Source organism: Cydia pomonella, chromosome 22, assembly GCF_033807575.1.
Source record: "Cydia pomonella isolate Wapato2018A chromosome 22, ilCydPomo1, whole genome shotgun sequence".
NCBI lineage: Eukaryota > Metazoa > Arthropoda > Insecta > Lepidoptera > Tortricidae > Cydia > Cydia pomonella.
In genome coordinates, this window is record NC_084724.1 from 13906944 (window position 1) to 13927743 (window position 20800).

Consider the following 20800-nt stretch of genomic DNA (forward strand, 5'->3'; position numbering starts at 1 on the left):
CAAAATAGCAAAACTCCTCACAAATAGCTTTTGCTGTGACGTGCCCCTAAGCAGCACTATATTTCAAGTTGAATGTATATCCGAAACGAAGCTGACAGGCAAGCTTTTATAATTAAGCATAAAATCAATATATTCAATGTGGGTACATGTAACGATATTTTAGCACACCCTTTGTCTAAAACAGCTAAAGATTTGTACAAACTTGTCAATTTAGGAATTAAGCGACGGTAAAATTGTGATTTTGATTTGTAACAATGGGGGTGACATCATCAAACATGATATAACCCCTTTATTTAATAATGATTTAAAAAAAAAGTTGAATGTAGAAACTTCGCTACGCTTCGCTCGCTCGTTCGACAACCTCCTCTCTTCGAGAGGAACGGCTCGATGGTATACTTGCCATAATATAAGTTGCAACGATATCTCAAAGAACTTGTATTGCAAGCCTTTGCTTATTACATTTCATGATTTTTTTCGAAATTTCGTATCGATATAACTATTTATTAGCGTCATGCACCATCCCAATAACGGCGTTAACCTGTTAAATCGTTAACCCAGTGTCAATTAGGTAAGCATGTAAACTCCAGGTTGAAGTAGGTTAAAATTGCGGGTGAAGCGCATCGAAGTTCTTACATTCAATTCGGAACAAACTTGTCAAAGTGGCACGTCCGTGCATTTCGAAGTTTTTGGTTCTTGTTTGTTTGTTCCATGTTTGTTCCGCAATAAGTTAAGAAAAGTTTTCTGATTTTTACACAATTTGATTTAGCTTCACTGCTTTATAAGTATGTATGTACTTAAATTTATTTCTATATATGCTTCAAATTTTATAACTTAAATTTGAAGCACTTCCAGTTGTCTGTTTGAGCTGAAATTTGGCATGCTTCTGTATTTCCAAAGACGATGCAATAATATTCTATCATGAAGCTGACTTGCCAGCCTAGCCAATATGACAATCGCTATCGCTACGACAACGAAACGCTGTGTCTCTCTCTATCACTCCTCCATATTAGTGCGACTGTGACAGTTGCGTGTCGATCGCTACGGAGCGTAAGCGATTTGTATGTTGGCTACGCGGACTGATGATTTAGTCGGTATATAGCCAAGGAAACGTTTCGATGAAAAAATAGACACCTTGAGTTTAGACTCATTAGAAAGATCTCAAGATGTACTTGATAGATATGCAAAGTTTATACCTTTTTCAGTTATAATAGTGTTTGGTTAGATAGTTAGTGGTTTTAGTCTTTATGTTGGAAAATGATTTTATGTTAAACGATGCAAATGAAGTTATTATGATGTCATTGTAATTTTTGTTTTTTTTTTTTTTATTATAATATAAGCACTTTGATTTTTGTATTTTTTTTCGAATCTAAATGTGATTGTAAAAATGGAATGTACCTACACCCTAGTTATTTCATGTTGATAAAAGAATAATGTTTCTTATAGAAAACCATGCAACGCGTTATATAACGTTTGTTAAAATTTAGGTTATACTATTTTTTGTTCTAAATCATGCATTAGTCCTGATAAATTCGATACAAGATATAAGAGTTAAGAGATATAACACTTATATCATACTACGGTTTGTAATTAAAACTGTTATTCCATGGCAAAGGACCACATGAGTGTTTTAATGCCTAGTGTGGGTTTATGAAACGAATAAAATAAATTTGAGTTTCATTATGTAGCAGTCACAAAAACTACTTTTATGAATAAGGAAATTGATGTTTAAAATAAAATACATCTAGTGTAATTTTATTCCGTATAATTGTTATGTAATAAATTCAATTATTTACGAATTGGAAGTTGTGAAACAGAATAAGTATTTAGAGATTCTCGCATTGGCTTCACAGGAATAAATAACATAGGTATAAACTATCGGAAACATCTTGTTTATAAGATAAACACTATTCGGAGATCAAGGAACATCGCGGGCAATATTGTATTATGATAACGAAGAGAAACGGATACGAGTTGTCTGTTTACGTACTAATTTAGCGATGAAGTGACAACGCTCGACTTAATTTGATATTTAGGTACAAGTTGTATGTTGGAAATAGGTACCCAGTACTCTATTTTTATACAATTTTGTTGTTTGACGATTCTTTCGTGAAATTCTTATTATTAAGTTTGCCATATCTATAATAATTCAATGTTTTTTTGAGAACAATAATAACTACATCAATATATTGCTCTGATATTTACCTAGATTAAGATGATATTTGTAAAATTGGACGATTTAAAAGTGCTTGTTGCTAGGCCTATTTGCATAAAGAATATATTGACTTTGACTTTAAGAATTGGTTTTTAAGCGTTAGTACGCGTTAGGTTTACAACTCAGTACATAATGGTGGTCAACTTTTCATCTAACTTTTTAATATTCTCTGCCTTCGAGTGAAGTCTCAGTAGCTCAGTTGGTAGAGATGGGCCAGTGATCTAGTCACGAGTTCGAGCCTCATCCGTGATAGTATTTTTTACTTATTTTAATTTATTTCTAACCTTTTTATCATCATCGTATATTTTAAGCCGCAGGCACCAGCGATTGTTTTTTTCGTTCGCTGGCAGGCACCCGTTGAGTGATTGATTGCTAGGAAGGCCGGAGCCATTTTGGCATCATCTTTCTTCGAACCTACAGGTTGAGATAGGTAATCAACCATAAATATACTGTTAAGATCATAATCCTTCTTTTAGGTTTGTTGTAGTCAGATAATGACCTCATAGCGCGGAGATTACATGTCCTATCTCTATGCTCGGGTATCTTATTCCGAAGCTTCAGGCAATGGAACTCGTCTTTGAATTCGGATCCGGTGTTTATAGTTCGCAATGCTTGTAAATAACTAGAGACGCCGCGTTCGACGTCCGTAAGCGGCCCGCGGCGACCAGAACCCCTAGTGTACATTTTTTCGATAGCGAAACGTGACGTACGCGTTTCCGTTCTCATTTTGTATGGGATTTAGAAACAGCGCGCCAAGCGGGACGTTTTGAAAACTCAAAATCCCATACAAAATGAGACAACGCAAACGCGTACGTCAAGTCTCACTATCGAATAAATTTACACTAGGGGTACAGATGTATTTACTTAACCGAAATCAGAATACGATTCGAAAGTACCGTTGGCACAACAGTACTTCTAATTACTTAATAATGATAATCATAAGTCAATCTATGATAATACCTTCATACCGAAAGCCCATGACTGAGCAAGCGAAGGTTCTCCGTTTCAGCTTGGGCAATTATACTTTCGTATTATGTAGGTCGTTTGTCCGGCTGCTCGGCGGTTTGTATTTCTCACTTAATTCTCATGAAATTTTTAGCTGCTTTGATTTTTTAACAAATTATAGTATGTAATTTTTCTAACTCAATAGGTAGGGTGACAGGTGTCATCTCCATATGCATAATTTATACCCTTAAAACGCCAAATCTCGCAAATTGTATTGAAATGACACCTGTCAGCGTATCCATCGAGTTAGTAAAATACTATAGATTTTGCAATTTTTGTTTTTTTCTAAATTGCCTAAGCGTAGGATAGGATATCGCAAGGCAACTCGCAGAGGCTATAATGGAAACCAGTCACGTCTACACACATACATATTTCGGCGCATTTTTTGATTAATAAGTGGTAAATCTTTATGGTGCAACTCTGTCCGCCCGTCTGTCTTTCACGTCGCTATATCTCTCTGTTAAATATGAATTGCGGAAAATTATTGGAATAACGAAAACTATAAATTGAATTTGATGTTTCTCCAAGCTTTGAAACTGAAATTAGTATCTTCATTTATCTGCACACTCTACCATTGACAGTTTTATTTCATGTATTCATTCAAAAAAGACAAATCTGTGGTCAATCGTATTCTAATCGCGGTTTAATATCAACCGAAGACATTTCTATACTGACCATAAAAAACTGTCTTGTTTTACTTAACGCTATAGGTACAGTCAGCATCAAAAGTAGAGGATCAAACAAGGTTTCAAAAGTATCTGCCATTCTATAACAGCTTAACAAAATGTGATGGTTCTATATGTAGAACAATTAAGACGGTAAAAGATATACTTTTGAATGTAAATTTTAGAGATTTATCTATATTTGGAAAAGTTATCCAGAATATCAGATACTTTTGGCGCGTTGTTTCATCCGCTACTATTGATGCTGACTGTACACCAATGGCATGAACTGAAAACTGCGACCTTAACACACGATATATGTACGACAAAAGCGGAACCATCATACTCTCGCTAGAGATTAACGACTCACTCGAACCAAAATTGCCCAATACTAATGAAGTTTATCTAAGGTAATATATCGTGTAAATGTCAACAGCCACATATCAGAGTTAATCGCACTGTTGGCACAGTCATGTCAACACAAAGTGTTTGTTGAATGATTATTGTCGCTGTGCCAAAACCGTGATTTACAATAGCAGTTACAATTTGTTACTAAATTAAACTTTACGACATATTAAATCTATTTATAACATATATGCCTACTAAACGACAAATTTATTAGGTAAATTTTATGCATGGTAGAAGAGGAAACAACAAAACACATTCTCCTAGACTGCAAACAGGTTGAAGTATACAGAAACAAATATCTTGGGACTCCGTGCACACTAAGAGAGGCAGTTAGCAACCTGAAAACTTTGCTAGGCTTCGTGGAGGAGCTGCGGTGGTTAGAGTAGCGCTACTTCGTATCACGCAAAATAGGCACATGCAGAATATTATAGGACATTATTACACAAATTGACTAAGTCCCACAGTAAGCTCAATAAGGCTTGTGTTGAGGGTACTTAGACAACGATATATATAATATATAAATATTTATAAATACTTAAATACATAGAAAACACCCATGACTCAGGAACAAATATCCATGCTCATCACACGAATACATGCCCTTACCAGGATTTGAACCCGGGACCATCGGCTTCGTAGGCAGGGTCACTACCCACTAGGCCAAACTGGTCGTCAGAATGGATGTCGATTTGCGGAAAATGCCCAGAAGCACTAACTAACTAACTAGGTAAATTTTAAAACATATTTGCAAACGGGTCTATCGCACACACCCGCGTCGAAACGTCGGAAATATGTTTTAAAATGTGTTAGGCATCTTTACTTAAGAGGGAAGAATAGCTTTGCGATCCTAACGAAATAACGGTACTTTTTCTATGAAATTCCATTTCCGTAGAAAACAGGGCTATAACGGCGAAAATCGAAGTTCGTCAATTGCGGGTTTTTTTTCTCTGTCACTCTAATTACGTCTTAGTGAGAGTATAAGAGAAAGATCCCCGCAATTTGCGAATTTCGTCCCCTGTTTCCACTAACAAAATCTGAACATATCACTTTGATGTCGATTGCTTCAGCATAATATTATTCTAGATTTATAGGTCTTTTTTTTGCAAATTTTGAAAAAAGGAAAACATATAAACCTAGTTTTTTATTGTGTCAATAACAAACTAAATAAATCGGCCAAGAGCATAACGGGCCATGCTCAGAGTAGGGTTCTGTAGTTACTCTTCTGTCAAAATAAGCTAAACTGGAGCTTAAAGTATAGTAGATTATTAACCAAGAGATGAACTGTGGGTGTACGTCTTTTTACTATGAAGGGGAAACTTTTTGCGATAACTCAAAAACAGCTAAACTGATCATGTCCGCTATAATTTTCATTTAATGTCTATCTTAAGCTCTACTTCCACGATTTTTTTATATTTTTTTTACCTATGGTTCAAAAGTTAGAGGGGGGGACACATTTTTTTTTCGGAGCGATTATCTCCAAATATATTCAATTTATCAAAAAATATTTGTTGAAGACCCCTATTAGTTTTGAACGACCTTTCAAACGACATCCCACACTGTATGGCTGAAGCAAAAAAAAAAACCCACATTACGTGTAGGGGAGGTACCCTAAAAAAAAAAGATTTTATTCTACGACTTTATCGGCTTGATTGATTTATATATCCATGCCAAACAGCTTTTCAATTTATTATTAAAAAAATCCTACTGCTTGAACAAAGTATTATGTTTCCATGTTTCCAAGATATATCTTAACAACGTAATGAAGGGTTGATCATCCCGGAAATTCCGAAAATACTGACAGGTATGAAACAATACCTACTTGAAACGTAACCCGTAAAAGTACTTATACACATTGTTCGGACATCTGTTGCGTAGACCGCTTTTAAATTAAAAACATTTTGTGATTACGGATATATATCTAGGAAGAAGTAAATTAAGAAGAATTAAAAAAGCCGACTGGATATTAAATTTGTGGTTGGAGGACTTTATTACGCAGCTTAATATTAGAAAATTGGACATACTTTAATAGTAATTTGAAAGGTTATATCGGTGATATCTCAGAATATTTTATTTTTAAACCACAGCGATGGCAATTAATTACACGGCTCTCTAAGAAAAGTATCACACAAATAATATTATGAGATCTAATACTACAATGATATTATTTTGCATTTTTCATCACACTTGCTCGAAAAAATCTTATTTCATGCATGCTGAAAAAGCCTATATTGTTCCCGCGAGAGTTATGGATTGTAAAAGAAAGCTATAAATCCCCAGGGAGTTATTTAAATTTGTTACAAATTCATACGAATTAACTAGGTATAAATGAGTTTTACTTTTTATATATTAACGTTTATAATTCAGTATTTTTGTTCATGTTTATAAATAAGTTGTTGGCAAAGTTTTCATTTTTGGTACAAGCTTTTATCGCTGACTGTACTTTTCTTTCCACAGGTAACTAATACTCATCGAGCCAATTCTAAAATCTCCAAACACAATTAGGTAGCGTTGTTTTATCACAGCGTTCCTATGCCCACCTCCAATGTCCATCACCAGATCAGCTCGACGGTACCATAATATTGTATTGTCACTCGATTTACATATGTATGCAAATTTTCAGCTTCGTCGTAAACCGGGAAGTTGGTCAAATTTAACTTGCAAGATTTGACCCGTACATACATAGGTACATTGCAAGTTAACAAAAAAGCTTGTAATATTTAATTTGATTAATTTGATAGCCGTTTTTTTTTACACTTTTTTAAATTGTGGCTGTACGTCAAATAGGTCTGTGCCTTCGATGCGTAAGCTGTCTAAACATGACACTATGGCGGACTAATGTTTGAAATGTGACCGTATTTAAGAATTATTTCGCTTAAAATTTGTGAATCTTAAATACGGTGACATTTCAAACATTCGTCCGTCATATTGTCATTTTTGATCAGATGATCCGGCATTCAGCCAAAAAAAAATGAAGCGGTTATTAAAATTAATCAAATAAAATATTAATAAAATTACAAAAAAAATATATAAGCGTCAGTATTTTAAAATTCAAACTCATTTATATCTACTTGAAAAAAACATTATGCCCAATATGCCCACTGCGTAATTAAATTAAAAAATTCCACCGTGGGCATTACATATCCCATTGTATATCAGTACCCCTAGTGTAACTTTGATCGACATCATAACGTGACGAACGCGTTTGCGTTAAGTCTCATTTTGTATAGGATTTTGAGGTTCCAAAACGTCCCGCTTGGCGCGCTCTTCCTAAATCCAATACAAAATGAGACTAAACGCAAACGCGTACGTCAAGTTTCAAAATCGAATTTAGTTACACTAGGGGTACAGTACGCTGGTATATAATTACCCCGTTTAGGTACGAGCAAGTGTGATGTGGTGTGATGAAAAAATAATTAAAAGTAAAGTTTCTCCCAATCCTATTGAAACTTAGGTACCAGATCATCTTTACGACGTAATCTATTCAAATTGTAACGATTATGTAAATGCGTTCAAAGAAATCTCTGTCACTAAGTAGGTGTTTTTTTAGGTATTTTCCTAAATCATGTTTTCTTTGATTTAACATTTTTCCTGTTTTGCTTCTGAGGGAGAGATATCTTTTGAAGATTTGATATGTAGATAGTAAGATTTAATATATTAAAGTAGGTCGTAATGTATTAATAAGATATAATGTTTTGAAAAGATGTGTCCCGCCAAGTTTATTTCCGATCCATATTGGGATACCCTCCTCCAATTGAGGGGGGATTTAAATCTTCTCGGGTCAGAGGTGTAGGCTTAGAGCCGGTTTAGCTTTATTTGACGTTCATAAGCGCATGTTGTAATATGCCTACTTGAATAATAAACTATCTTTAATATTAATAATAGTAGGCACTTAAAAATGTTTCGTTGTTAATGAAAATGAAAAATGAAAAAAAATGAAAAATATTTATTTAAGATAAGTAAGTACATTTAACTTAAAGTGAATATCTACATCCAGAAAATATAATCCTAATAAAATATAAATGTGAAAATGGTAGCCAAGTTCAATATTAAGTACCTAAACATTAGACATGCGCGAAACAGTGCTTCAAAAAGTAATGCTATATCACATCACTTTTTCGAAAACGTAATGTTACACTGAGATATCACATCACTTATCACTCGAAACGAAACATTACCCGAACGAATACAGCGCGCGGGCGCGCGCGTGATGGCAACGTCACACTCATCACAGTACCAACTACATTACGCAGCGAGTGTTAGGACTCTAGGGCGTATCATATCGGCGCGTCGTTCTATTACGCATTGCGTTTTGTCACCGCCATGTGATAGATCGTTTTTGTAATGTTTTTATTTTTATAGTCGTAAAATATGCATCATAGATAAAAAATAAAAGAAAATATCTGTTAATTAATGAGATTACGCCATTGAGAGTCACTAGGTAGTATTTTTATTTGGGTATATCAATAAAATTATGATATGATACTGATACGAGAATGTACTGTAAACACTAGCTCACTATTAAATTAAAGATAAATAAGTAACTTCACTCGTGCTTAATTTAATTTGCCGTGAAAGTCAACCAAACCAAACATTTCACAACAATAATAAACAGTAAATACGTTTTTGTTCGTCAAATTCAAACTCGCAAGCGAATTATCATTTAGCCGCAACCTTATAGGTAAAATACTAAAAACATTGTAAGCTCTATGGTAACGCATTACAGTTTTAAATCGATTGCAGGTGCAAAAATCCGTTATCGTATCAATTTAATGAAATTTGCAATAACTCAAATGCGACTGCTACGACCGGCCGAGCGGACCGATCCGAAGTGTTCCGAAAGCATTGCGGAATGAGAGCGAGCGAGCAGTGAGTGCGGGTGCGAGCGGGATAGCAAAGTAATGATAGCATGGCAAACAAACATCACACATCACACCATCACGTCTCATTACTCATTATACATTACGCGGATTCTACTTGAACGGACCTTTCGTACCGACTACCGGCGCGTCAATCTATATTGATGCTTTACGAGTTTACGCGCGCTTCGGCCAGTCATATGCTCGAGTGATGTTTGAAGTAATGCTTGGTTTCTCGGAGTGATGCGTAATGCAACATTACGCGTTTGAGTGATATCTCATTTGTGATGTTACGCGCATTACTTACACATGTCTACTAAACATCCTGTCGACTGCACCTACTGACTGCACCTGACGAATTTCGCAAATTGCGGGGATCTTTCTCTTTTACTCTCACTAAGACGTAATTAGAGTGACAGAAAAAAATGCCCGCAATTGATGAACTTCGATTTTCGCGGTTGTAGCCCAGATCACTTATGGATAATTTGAAACCATATAATATATGTGATAAGTGATTGTCACTTTCAATAAAAACTATAGCGAACATAATCAGTCCAGCCGTTTTTGGATTATTGCAAAAAGTTTTATCTTCTTAGTAAAAAGACGAAATAATGTACACTATTTATAGTAATAACCTTCGTTTAGCTTATTGTGACAGAATGGTAACTACGAAACACTACACTGGCCATGACCCGACATGCTCTTAGCTGAGTTTCCTTGAACTTTGCTTAATTTTTCCATGACGTATTTGTTAATCCTCCAAAACTTTAATTCATAGGTGTTTACAATCATCATATCATCATCAAGCCGTTTAAGCTACAGGAGGCCACAAAGAAACATACATACATACACTCGAAAAACATTACCCTCCTCCCTTTGGCAGTCGGGTAAAAAATAAATTGACACAATTTTTTATCGCTGACTGTACTTTACTTTCAACGTCATCTACTACTTATCTAGATGAGTCTAACAAACTCTACCTCAATGAGTTGCGTTATTTTATCACAGAGTTCCTATGGCCAACCATCCCCATCATCAGATCCGCTCGATGTCATTTATTGGATTGTCGTCAATCTTTCATACGTATGCCAAATTTTAACTCAATCGGAAACCAGAAATGGTATGGAAATTTTGAAGCCGACTTCCATAGTTGATTTTTATTCAAATGATTACATTGAATTAGAATTATGCTATAAAATAATTATTAAAATTAATAATAAAAACTATAAGAAAACTTAATCTAAAATATAAAAAAATCAATCTAAAATAAATCTATAAATGGCCCCTGCGACATAGTACCGAAGACACTGGCAGCATTTTCTCGCTGGATCGTTAGACTGATGCGTTGAGCGAGGAAGCTGCCAGCTCTTTGATCTCCTGTGGCGTTTCCGAGTCTCTTAGATCTTTGAAGAGACTCAGAGCGCCAGGGTCCCACGGACAAAGGGTCTCGACACCGAATTGATTATAGTCAAATAAAGGGATAAGTCCTCCTTTTATATTAACCTATGTCATAAAATCATAACTTATAAGGAGACAACCTGTTCACTAATGTCCACACGAGAGGCAAAGTTTGTTCAAGTAATACCTATGTTTAACCCATAAATGTATTTTTAATGATTATAGAATGTTTATTCACAGATATTATCAGTTGACCTCGCATCACACGTTTGGTTTGACCGCTTTTCGTTCTGTGCCCTATATCTTGAAAACGGGTAATCACATGACAAAAATGTTAGAAACATAACTTGTAGTAAACTGTATGCTCTTCAATTCTTACATAGATGAAAACAACATTGGATCTAAAGAAACTTTTGCGAAAAACTGTTTTGAATAACTTCCGACGCGCACACGATCTATGCTTAGATTACCTGAACAGGGACAGCGTGTGCACGGGCAGGTTTACCTGAGTAGGGACTGAGTGTGCACGGGTAGATTTACCTGAGCAGGGACAGCGTGTGCACGGGCAGGTAACATACGGCGAACATGACTACCACCGCTACCAGCATCTTGGCCACTTTACGACGCGATAGTCGCTTGTCTGTAACAGAGAATACAATATTTGTTTCCTAATACATAACGTATATTAAAGAAAAAAAAAACGCTGGGTTGCACTCCAGGAGTGCCGACAGAAGTGAAAACTTGAATATTAACGTTGTGCATTTTTAATATTTCGGAATGGTTAGCGAATAATTTTGCACGAATTGCTTTAATTATTGGAATAAAAGTACTATCATTTATGTGGAAAAATACAATATTCATTTATTGAACTATCGTACACAAGCATGACAATTTATATTGCATTAAAAAATTTAAACTCTAGAACTATTACAATTATTTAACATTAAAAAGTTTATTTCTAAGAAAAATCAACTTTTTTACATTATCATCATTACTAGAACCATCATGGAGTTTTTTGATCAGGTCAGGTGTCCGTCTTACGAATTTTTAATCTGACAAATCTGTCTGTCAAGTGACCTGTCGCGAGTTTAACATTTTTCCCCATCACAAAAAGTGCACAGCCATCCATCCTTCCATTGTCATCCTTCAGTCGGGTGACAATGCAATATTATGGTACCATCGAGCTGATGATGGAGACAAGAGGTGGCCATAGGAACTCTGTGATAAAACAACGCAACCTAATTGTGTTTGGGGTTCTTAGAATTGTCTCGATGAGTATTAGTTGCCTGTGGAAAGAAAAGTACAGTCGGTGACAAAAGCACATATCATAAACCTTCTATGATGCCTTAAAAATTCGTAAATAATGGTCAACATTACGATAAACTGTTTTATTACAACAAATTTCTTATCTATGATAATGTTGTTATTGCTTTTTAACTACATCAAAATCGATTTGGTTATGACATTCAAATTTGGAACATCAATCGAGATGCCTTTTTGTTCGAAATGAAATGTCAATTGCATACAATTTTGACATATCTCGCATGTTAGTTTGTATCGAATGATACGAAAATAGGGCCCCGAATCTAGTTTGTCTCTGAATTAAAAAAAAAACTACGAATGCGTGCGCGTGACATGCCTGAAAAAAAGCAAGAAACCGCAATTTGACGTACAATTTATCTTTTAATTAGTTTTAAGTATAAAATGAAAATATTTTGTTGTTTTTAAAGTAACTATAGCAAAAGTTTCGTGTAGAATGAGCGATAAAAAATATTTTGGTGACTCTACCACATATCCGCGAGTTCCTCCAAGAGGGCAACGATGCCCCAATATTGATTGTAATTTGGGTTAGCGAATATATCATAGAAAGTTTATAATATGTGTGTAGATAAAATAATCAAATTAAACAATTTTAAACATAAACAAAAATATTAAATTATAAACGTCAGTATTTTAAAAGTAAAACTCATTTATGCTACTTGGTTTGTATGAATAAGTGACATCATTTAAAAAAAATGCTTCAAGTCCCTAGGGAGTTATAGCCTTTTTTTTCACAATCCATAATTCCCGTGGGAACAAAATAGGCCTTTGCCCTTCAGTACACCTGCATGAAATATGTTCTTTTTCGAACAGTGTCATGAAAAGATATTTAACTCTTCTAACAACCAAACGGATGCATAGAGGGGAAAGCGATAAAATACCTACGCCAACAATCCTTCCTTTTATCAAGTTCTAAATTGTATGATAAGATCAAGTACCTATCCACGTTAAACAACAGAACAAATAATGCGATCAAGCAAAAGTTTTCTATTAACAGCATCCCGTTATTAAAAGTTTTGCCCTTAAGTTTTGGGACCATCGGTACCATTCTTCTAAGTACTTAAGCGAGTTTTGCAAATATTTAAAGCATTTACAGTTCGCATTAAAAGCCGAGGAAACAATGTGCCGTAAGTATCTACCACCCTGGAACACCTTGCCAAATAATTAGATAAATATTTGGGAATAATCTTACACAGATCGGCCTAGCCCCAAACTAAGGTGTCGGCTTACGTGAGCGAATAACTCGTGAACGCGAAGCAGCGCGGTGCGGCGCGGGTGAATTCAATCCTTTGATACCTATGGAAGTGTCCTACGTGGGCGATCTCGTTGTGAACGCGAATGCCGTTGGGCCGCCGCGCCGCGCCGCGTCGCATCGCGAGTTATTCACTCACGTAAGCCACTGCGTAAGCAAAGCTTATACTGTGGGTATACTTGTTGACGATATACATACGTATATAGATAAATACATACTTATATACATATAAAACATCCATGACTCAGGAACAAACCACACAACCACCTGTGCTCATCACACAAATAAATTCCCTATTCAAACCCGGGACCATCGGCTTCATAGGCAAGGTCACTACCCACTATAGGGCAGACCGGTCGTCAAAATGGACTCTACAGTTCACGTTCAAAAGTATATGTTATATTTAGTCTAATTATTCTGCATTTTAATTAAAATATTAGTATGCATCATTATTGATTTCGAAAGTAAAATTTAATTTAATATTAAGTTCGATAGGCGCTTAGTATGTAAATAACGCTGTTTTTTTTTTAATTATACAAATAGTAAATAAAAACCGGCCAAGAGCATGTCGGGCCACGCTCAGTGTAGGGTTCCGTAGTTACTTTTCCGTCACAATAAGCTAAACTGGAGCTTAAAGTATAGTAAATTGTTAACCAAGGGATGAAACGGTACCTTTCACGCGAGTTAAACAAATAAGCAAATTTGCATAATCAGTACCTAATTAAAGTAAGTCTTTTTACTATGAAGGGGAAACTTTTTGCGATAACTCAAAAACAGCTAAACTGATCATATCCGCTATAGTTTTCATTTAAAGTCTTTCTTAAGCTCTACTTCCACGATTTTTTTCATATTTTTTGGACCTATCTATGGTTCAAAAGTTAGAGGGGGGGGGACACATTTTTTTTTCTTTCGGAGCGATTATCTCTGAATATATTCACTTTATCAAAAAATGTTTGTTGAAGGCCCCTATTAGTTTTAAAAGCCCTTTCCAACGATACCCCACACTGTAGGGTTGAAGCAGAAAAAAAAATTCACCCCCACTTTACGTGTAGGGGAGGTACCCTCAAAAAAATTAAATTTTTATATTTTATTGTACGACTTTGTCGGCTTTATTGATTTATATATCCATGCCGAATTTCAGCTTTCTAGCACTAACGATCACGGAGCAAAGCCTCGGACAGACAGACAGACAGACAGACAGACAGACAGACGGACATGGCGAAACTATAAGGGTTCCTAGTTGACTACGGAACCCTAAAAAACACTGTTTCTTGAGCTTAGGTTCGTAACCACGCAATTACCCAGCTAGATGCTAAATTTCAACTTGCTTGGTCATCTGGAAGTGGGTTCGGTTTTTGATATTAGGTGAGTAGGTACGTCAATTCATAACCGGTTGAGCTATATTCATGAAGTTAGGGTTCTAGTTAGTCTTAAGGGTCATAATAAAAGAACCAAATTTCGTATATGTATTTACGTTTAATACATTTTGAGTTACGCAGGCGTTAAAGTGGCTCCAAATTGTACGTGTAATATAACACACGGCCGCTACGTCACCAGTTCTCTTCTTTTGAACTTGGCTTAACACGCTGCCACGTGTCTAGATTCAATTCAAAACTGCATTCCCTGAAGTGGCCATGATTGCAGCTTGATCTACCTACATAGATAGATAGATAGAATTTTATTGGTATTAATCATATACTGTCAGTTACATTTATTTATTTATTTAACCTTTATTGCACAATACAAAAAAAAGTACAAATGGCGGACTTAATGCCTTAAGGCATTCTCTACCAGTCAACCATTGGGCCAAACAGAAACTTACAATTGGTGCGGAAAAGAAAATCAGTACAGAGAGATAAAAGCCACTATCTAAACACTACTATTATAAACAAACATGCATAAATACATAGTATTATAATAAATACAAACATACACATATATATTGAAATATTGTACCCATACGTCCGAAAAGTATTTACGAAATTGGTGTTTTAAGGAAAATTTGCTCTGTGCTTTTCGTATTGGGAGAGGAAGATCGTTCCAGAAACGAATTGCCTGGAGGGCCAAAGAGTTGGACATGAAACCAGTGCGGTAAAGAGGAATAAAGAGTTTAAACTCCGGGAGGTACGAAGGCCGCAACCGGGACGAGGTGTTACAAATTGAAATTTTGATTTAAGGTAATCTGGTGCAGCTGGATCAAAGAGGATGGTATAAAGCATACAAAGTATTCTAGACGACCGACGCTCGCGGATCGGGAGCCAGTCTAGTTTGCGGCGGAAATCAGAAACATGGTCATACTTTCGGGGCCCGTAAATAAATTGGATACAATACAATATTATAATAATCAATAACTAAACTAATAACCGGCCAAGAGCATGTCGGGCCACGCTCAGTGTAGGGTTCCGTAGTTACTCTTCCGTCACAATAAGCTAAACTGGAGCTTAAAGTATAGTAAATTGTTAACCAAGGGATGAAACGGTACCTTTCACCTGAGTTAAATAAATAGGCAAATTTGCATAATCAGTACCTAATTAAAATAAGTCTTTTTACTATGAAGGGAAAACTTTTTGCGATAACTCAAAAACAGCTAAACTGATCATGTCCGCTATAGTTTTCATTTAATGTCTTTCTTAAGCTCTACTTCCACGATTTTTTTCATATTTTTTGGACCTATGGTTCAAAAGTTAGAGGGAGGGGGGGACACATTTTTTTTTCTTTCGGAGCGATTATCTCCGAATATATTCACTTTATCAAGTTTCAATTAGTTTTTAAAGACCTTTCCAACGATACCCCACACTCTAGGGTTGAAGCGAAAAAAAAAATTTCACCCCCACTTTACGTGTAGGGGAGGTACCCCAAAAAAAAAAAATTTTTAGATTTTATTGTACGACTTTGTCGGCTTTATTGATTTATATATCCATGCCAAATTTCAGCTTTCTAGCACTAACGACCACGGAGCAAAGCCTCGGACAGACAGACAGACAGACAGACAGACAGACAGACAGACAGACAGACGGACATGGCGAAACTATAAGGGTTCCGTTTTATGCCATTTGGCTACGGAACCCTAAAAAATAAATCATTTAAATGCTTCTACTCATCCTTCTTGACGTCACCTAAATGTAACTACAATTACTAGACTGAAATAAAATATTCACAGCTAGCGTATTTTTAACCCGGGCAGATCAATCATGCTTTCATTACAAGGCGAGAATTGTTGTTACAAGTTTAAAACATTTGCCGCTGAAAACCCGACGTACGCTTAAGGAACGTTAACTATACAGGATGATTTCGGGGTCGTGGAGCAAGAGAACAAGACATCACACAGAATTCAAAGATGAGTCTAATGATGTTGCTCATTATTTATTATCACCAATAATTATGAGTATTTTTCAGATGACAAGTAGAAAAAAACATGTTTGCGAACAGTTTGGTCACCCTACTCAATATGACGTCTTGTCGCTTTCCATACAGCGTATGTCAAAAGTCATAGGGTGACCATGATTAATTCATATAAGATTAATTTTACTTGAATAATAATAAAAATTAACCTAATTATCTTTCAATCAAATACTACCGTATGATAATGTAAATCATTTATAGATTCAGAAAAAGTGGTTCTGGATCACGACCCAAAATCACCCTGTATTGAATGACGAAAGCAAAAAGCACTGGGAGAGTAGGTACAATAGTGTTTGCAGAAACTCGAATCATTTAAGTTTAAATTTGAAACACGCGACTTGTTTTTACGAGACTGCACTAAAAAAACTTCCGAGTCTTTTAAGTGACGAGTTGAGTCCTTTAATGAGTCTTTAAGTGCATTTTTAAAGGACTCGAGCCTCTGAATAAATACTCCGTTAACAATTTTCTAAGTTTTTGAAGTGAAAACTTCTTTAGCGGCGCTGTGCACTTTTTGTGATGGGGAAAAAATGTAAAACTCGCGATAGGTCGCGTGGCCGACAGATTCGTCAGATTGAAAATTCGTAAGACGGACATGTGACCTGATCGAAAAACTCCATGATGGTTCTAGTACCTAATGATGATGGTATGTGAGAGTCGTTGAAATTATGGATGGAAGTTGATTTTTCTGAGAGAGAATATTGTATTTTACCACATAAATGATAGTATACTTTGTAGCAAAATTGCTACATAATCAACATCTGTCGGTTTATTTTTAAACTTCTTCTTCTAGTTGTCAGCTGGCTCAGTTCTCTTTCTGTTGTCTCTCTATGCGGTTTCATAATTCAGGCGTTGATGGTTAGATGGCGCTTTTAGCAAAAAAAAAAGAAAAAGAAAGCGCCGACCTTTTTTCGTATAATTCCTGGCCGTTTCTAATAAATTAAGTGCTTATTTGCGCTTATTTTGAATTTAAATTTTTATGGAATATTCGAAAAAGAGAAGATTGAAGTTGTTTTTCGGCAGATGGTTTGGTGAATTTGGAGTGGAGAAGTCGTTTGTGTTCCCGGGTCGTTTTAAACCAGTTTTGCAATTTATAGCCAGTTTAATAGTTAACACGAAGTCTTTTTAAGTGCGCATAAATCCACGGGTGGAGAAGCTCCTGGTAACAGTTGACTACCAAAGGCGCGCGTAAATCGGCGTTCGAAGAGGAGAGGCCTCTCATAAACAGTTGGTATCCAAAGCCGTGCGCAGGTCGGCGCTAGGCAGTGGTGAAGTGAAGAAACCTCATCGTTATCGCCCGGTCTGTTGCCATACGCGCTAGCCAGGAAGCGACAGGTCTCCAAAGCCGTGCGCAGGTCGGCGCTAAGCAGTGGTGAAGTGAAGAAATCTCATCGTTATCGCCCGGTCTGCTGCCATACGTGCTCGCCAGAAAGCGAGTAAGGCTTACCTCGTCGGCTTGTTTAAAGTCGCCAACTTGTGCGCCATCCATTCTACACGAGTAAACCTGAATCCAGCTGCCGGTACCTTGGCGTGTGCCACATTCATCCCCTTTACCCTGTTTCCACTGAAATATTTTTTTTGTTTTTAAATTTTAACAGTATTATCTAGTTCTAATTATTTCTTGTGTATTTTTGTGTTATATTTTTAATTTATCCATTTGCTAAAGTTCTGTGATCCGCCATACTAAATTTTCCTAAAAATTCTAAAAGCCTCTTTTGTTGGGCTGTTTAATTAACCGGTTAAAAATTTAGGTATCATGCGCCATCGTATCAACCCTCATAGTCCATAATTATTCATCACATTAATTCATTTTTTCTCTAAATTTTCAGCCGTATTTTTTTATTTTCCTTGCAGTTTTACCCCTCCTTTCCCCTTATGCGGAAGGCAGACTTTTAGTTCTACTATTTTAAAGTGATTCTGCATTCGTTAAAACTTTCGACGTAGCCGACTATGATTTCAAGGTCGAGAGTCAACTCCGCGCTTTATCACAGAAGGCCAACCAGTCGGTGGTTGATTTTGTTATTCAGGCACGCGATTTAAACGCAAAGCTTCGTACACCGGTCTCCGAAGCCAACTTATTTAACATTATAAAATATGGAATGAATCCTAGATATCATCCTTGTCTTGCAACTAACGTGGTTAGGGATATTGATGGTTTGTTAGAAGTCGCGAAAAATTTTGAAGCCTTCCAAGGTCCACGTCCAGCACGTTTGGCTATTGCACCGATTAGTGCTCAAGTGGTAGAACAACCCAGTACTTTAGTGTGTATGAAGTGTGATGCAACCGGTCATAATTACCGTAATTGTCCTTTCGTTTCAGGGGCAGTGTGCTTCAAGTGTAAGCGTGTTGGAGCAATTACCCGCGATTGTCCTAATTGTAATCCTGGTCCGTCAAAAAACTAATTGGTGGCGCACTGAGAGGTCCATCGGTGTCGCCTGTATATATTAATAATTCCCCGGATAATAGACTTTTTATTGATGTTATAGTCGCTGGCTCCCCGGTAAATGCTCTTTTGGATTCTGGTGCTCAGGTTTCACTAATTGATATTTCTCTCCTGTCGAAGCTCGGTATAGCTTTCCGCGAGGATATTCGGCCTTATGTTGTCTCCGCCGACAACTCTCCTATTGAAATTTTAGGCGGTTTGGATATCCCTATATTTTTTAGTGGCATTCGCATTATGCACCCCTGTCTAGTGAGCAGTAATCTTCCTACTGCATTTATTTTAGGGATTGAGTTTTGGAATTCTTTTGGTCTTATAGACATTTTAAAGAAGGCGTTTAATGATGGTTTGTCTGGCAAGCTTTATGTCGCTTCACATCATGTTCCTGCTGCAGTCCCACAAGTCGTAGGTCAGGTTCGCTATGTCCACCCCCGTACGGTGCTTACACCCGATCAGGAATCAAAGCTACAATCTGTTATTAACGAGTTCGAGGGGATTTCTTCTGATAAAGCTGGTTTAGGTTGTACATCGTGGCTTTCGCATAAGATTGAGACTGTTGGTTCACCTATTCGCCAACGTTACTATCCCTTGTCTCCTGTCAAGCTTAAGGTTCTCAATGAAGAAATTGACAAGATGTTAGAGTTAGGGGTCATTCGTCCATCGCGATCACCTTGGGCTTCTCCAGTGGTGATGGTTACCAAAAAGGATGGTAGTGTCAGGTTTTGCGTGGACAGCAGGAAGTTGAACAGCGTTACCATCAGGGATTCATATCCTCTCCCACGCGTCCAGGACATCCTTGACAACCTACGAGGTGCTAGATATCTAACTTCGCTGGATTTTAGGAGTGCCTTTTGGCAAATTCCATTAGCTGATAAAGCCAGTTGTGAGAAAACTGCCTTTATTGTACCGCAAAGGGGTCTTTTTGAGTTCGTTCGCCTTCCGTTTGGTTTAACCAATGCTGCATCCGAGATGCAGAGGCTCACTGACATGATTGTCAATTTCGAATATACCCCTGACTCTGACGATTTTATCTTTGGTTATGTAGATGATTTGATTTTGGTGTCCCGTGACTTTGTTAGTCATATGCGGCTTATTCGTAAGGTTCGTGATAGGTTGAAGGAGGCTGGTCTTACGGTTAATTTGGAAAAGTGTGAGTTTTGTAAATCTGAATTGAAGTATCTCGGCTACATTGTCAACGAGCGTGGTCTTCAAACTGATCCGAAGAAATTAGAAGCTATTAGGGATTACCCTACTCCTTCTTCTGCCAAGTCTCTACGTGCTTTCATTGGTATGTGTTCATATTATCGTCGTTTCGTGGATGGTTTTTCTTCGATTATTGCTCCACTCACGGCACTTATCGGAAAGAGGAAGGGACGTGACCCCATCGATTGGAACGATAGTGCTGGTGAAGCTTTTTCTAAATTAAAGGATGCCTTGATGAACTCTCCGTTGATGGCCTGTCCAGATTTTTCGAAACCTTTCATCCTCCAGTGTGACGCTAGCCAGGTTGGTCTGGGGTCTGTCTTGGCTCAAGAGATTGATGGCGTCGAACATCCAATTGCTTATTACTCCCGTTTATTTACTAAGGCTGAACGTGGATATGGGACAACCGAGCATGAGCTTCTCGCTGTTATTGATTCCATCAAGCATTTCCGTGGGTATCTCGATGGAATGAAGTTTAAGATCGTTACTGATCACATTGCTCTTAAATGGTTGATCACTCTTGATAATCCTACTGGACGTTTGGCTCGTTGGGCGACTTTGATTTCCCAATATAATTTTGAAATTGAGCATAAGAAGGGTGTTCTTAATGTTGTTCCTGACGCCTTGTCCCGCGCTCAAGTTGGG

At 36.9% G+C, this 20800-nt stretch overlaps 1 protein-coding gene across 1 annotated transcript in view; it reads right to left on the reverse strand.

Moving 5' to 3' along the window:
* Positions 1 to 20800, reverse strand: part of LOC133530379 (orexin receptor type 2-like) — a 111564-nt gene that overhangs the window by 12766 nt on the left and 77998 nt on the right. Inside the window, exon 6 of the mRNA XM_061868293.1 lies at positions 11082 to 11181. Within this exon, the coding sequence (XP_061724277.1) occupies positions 11082 to 11181 (100 nt within the window). The remainder of the gene's footprint in view (positions 1 to 11081; positions 11182 to 20800) is intronic.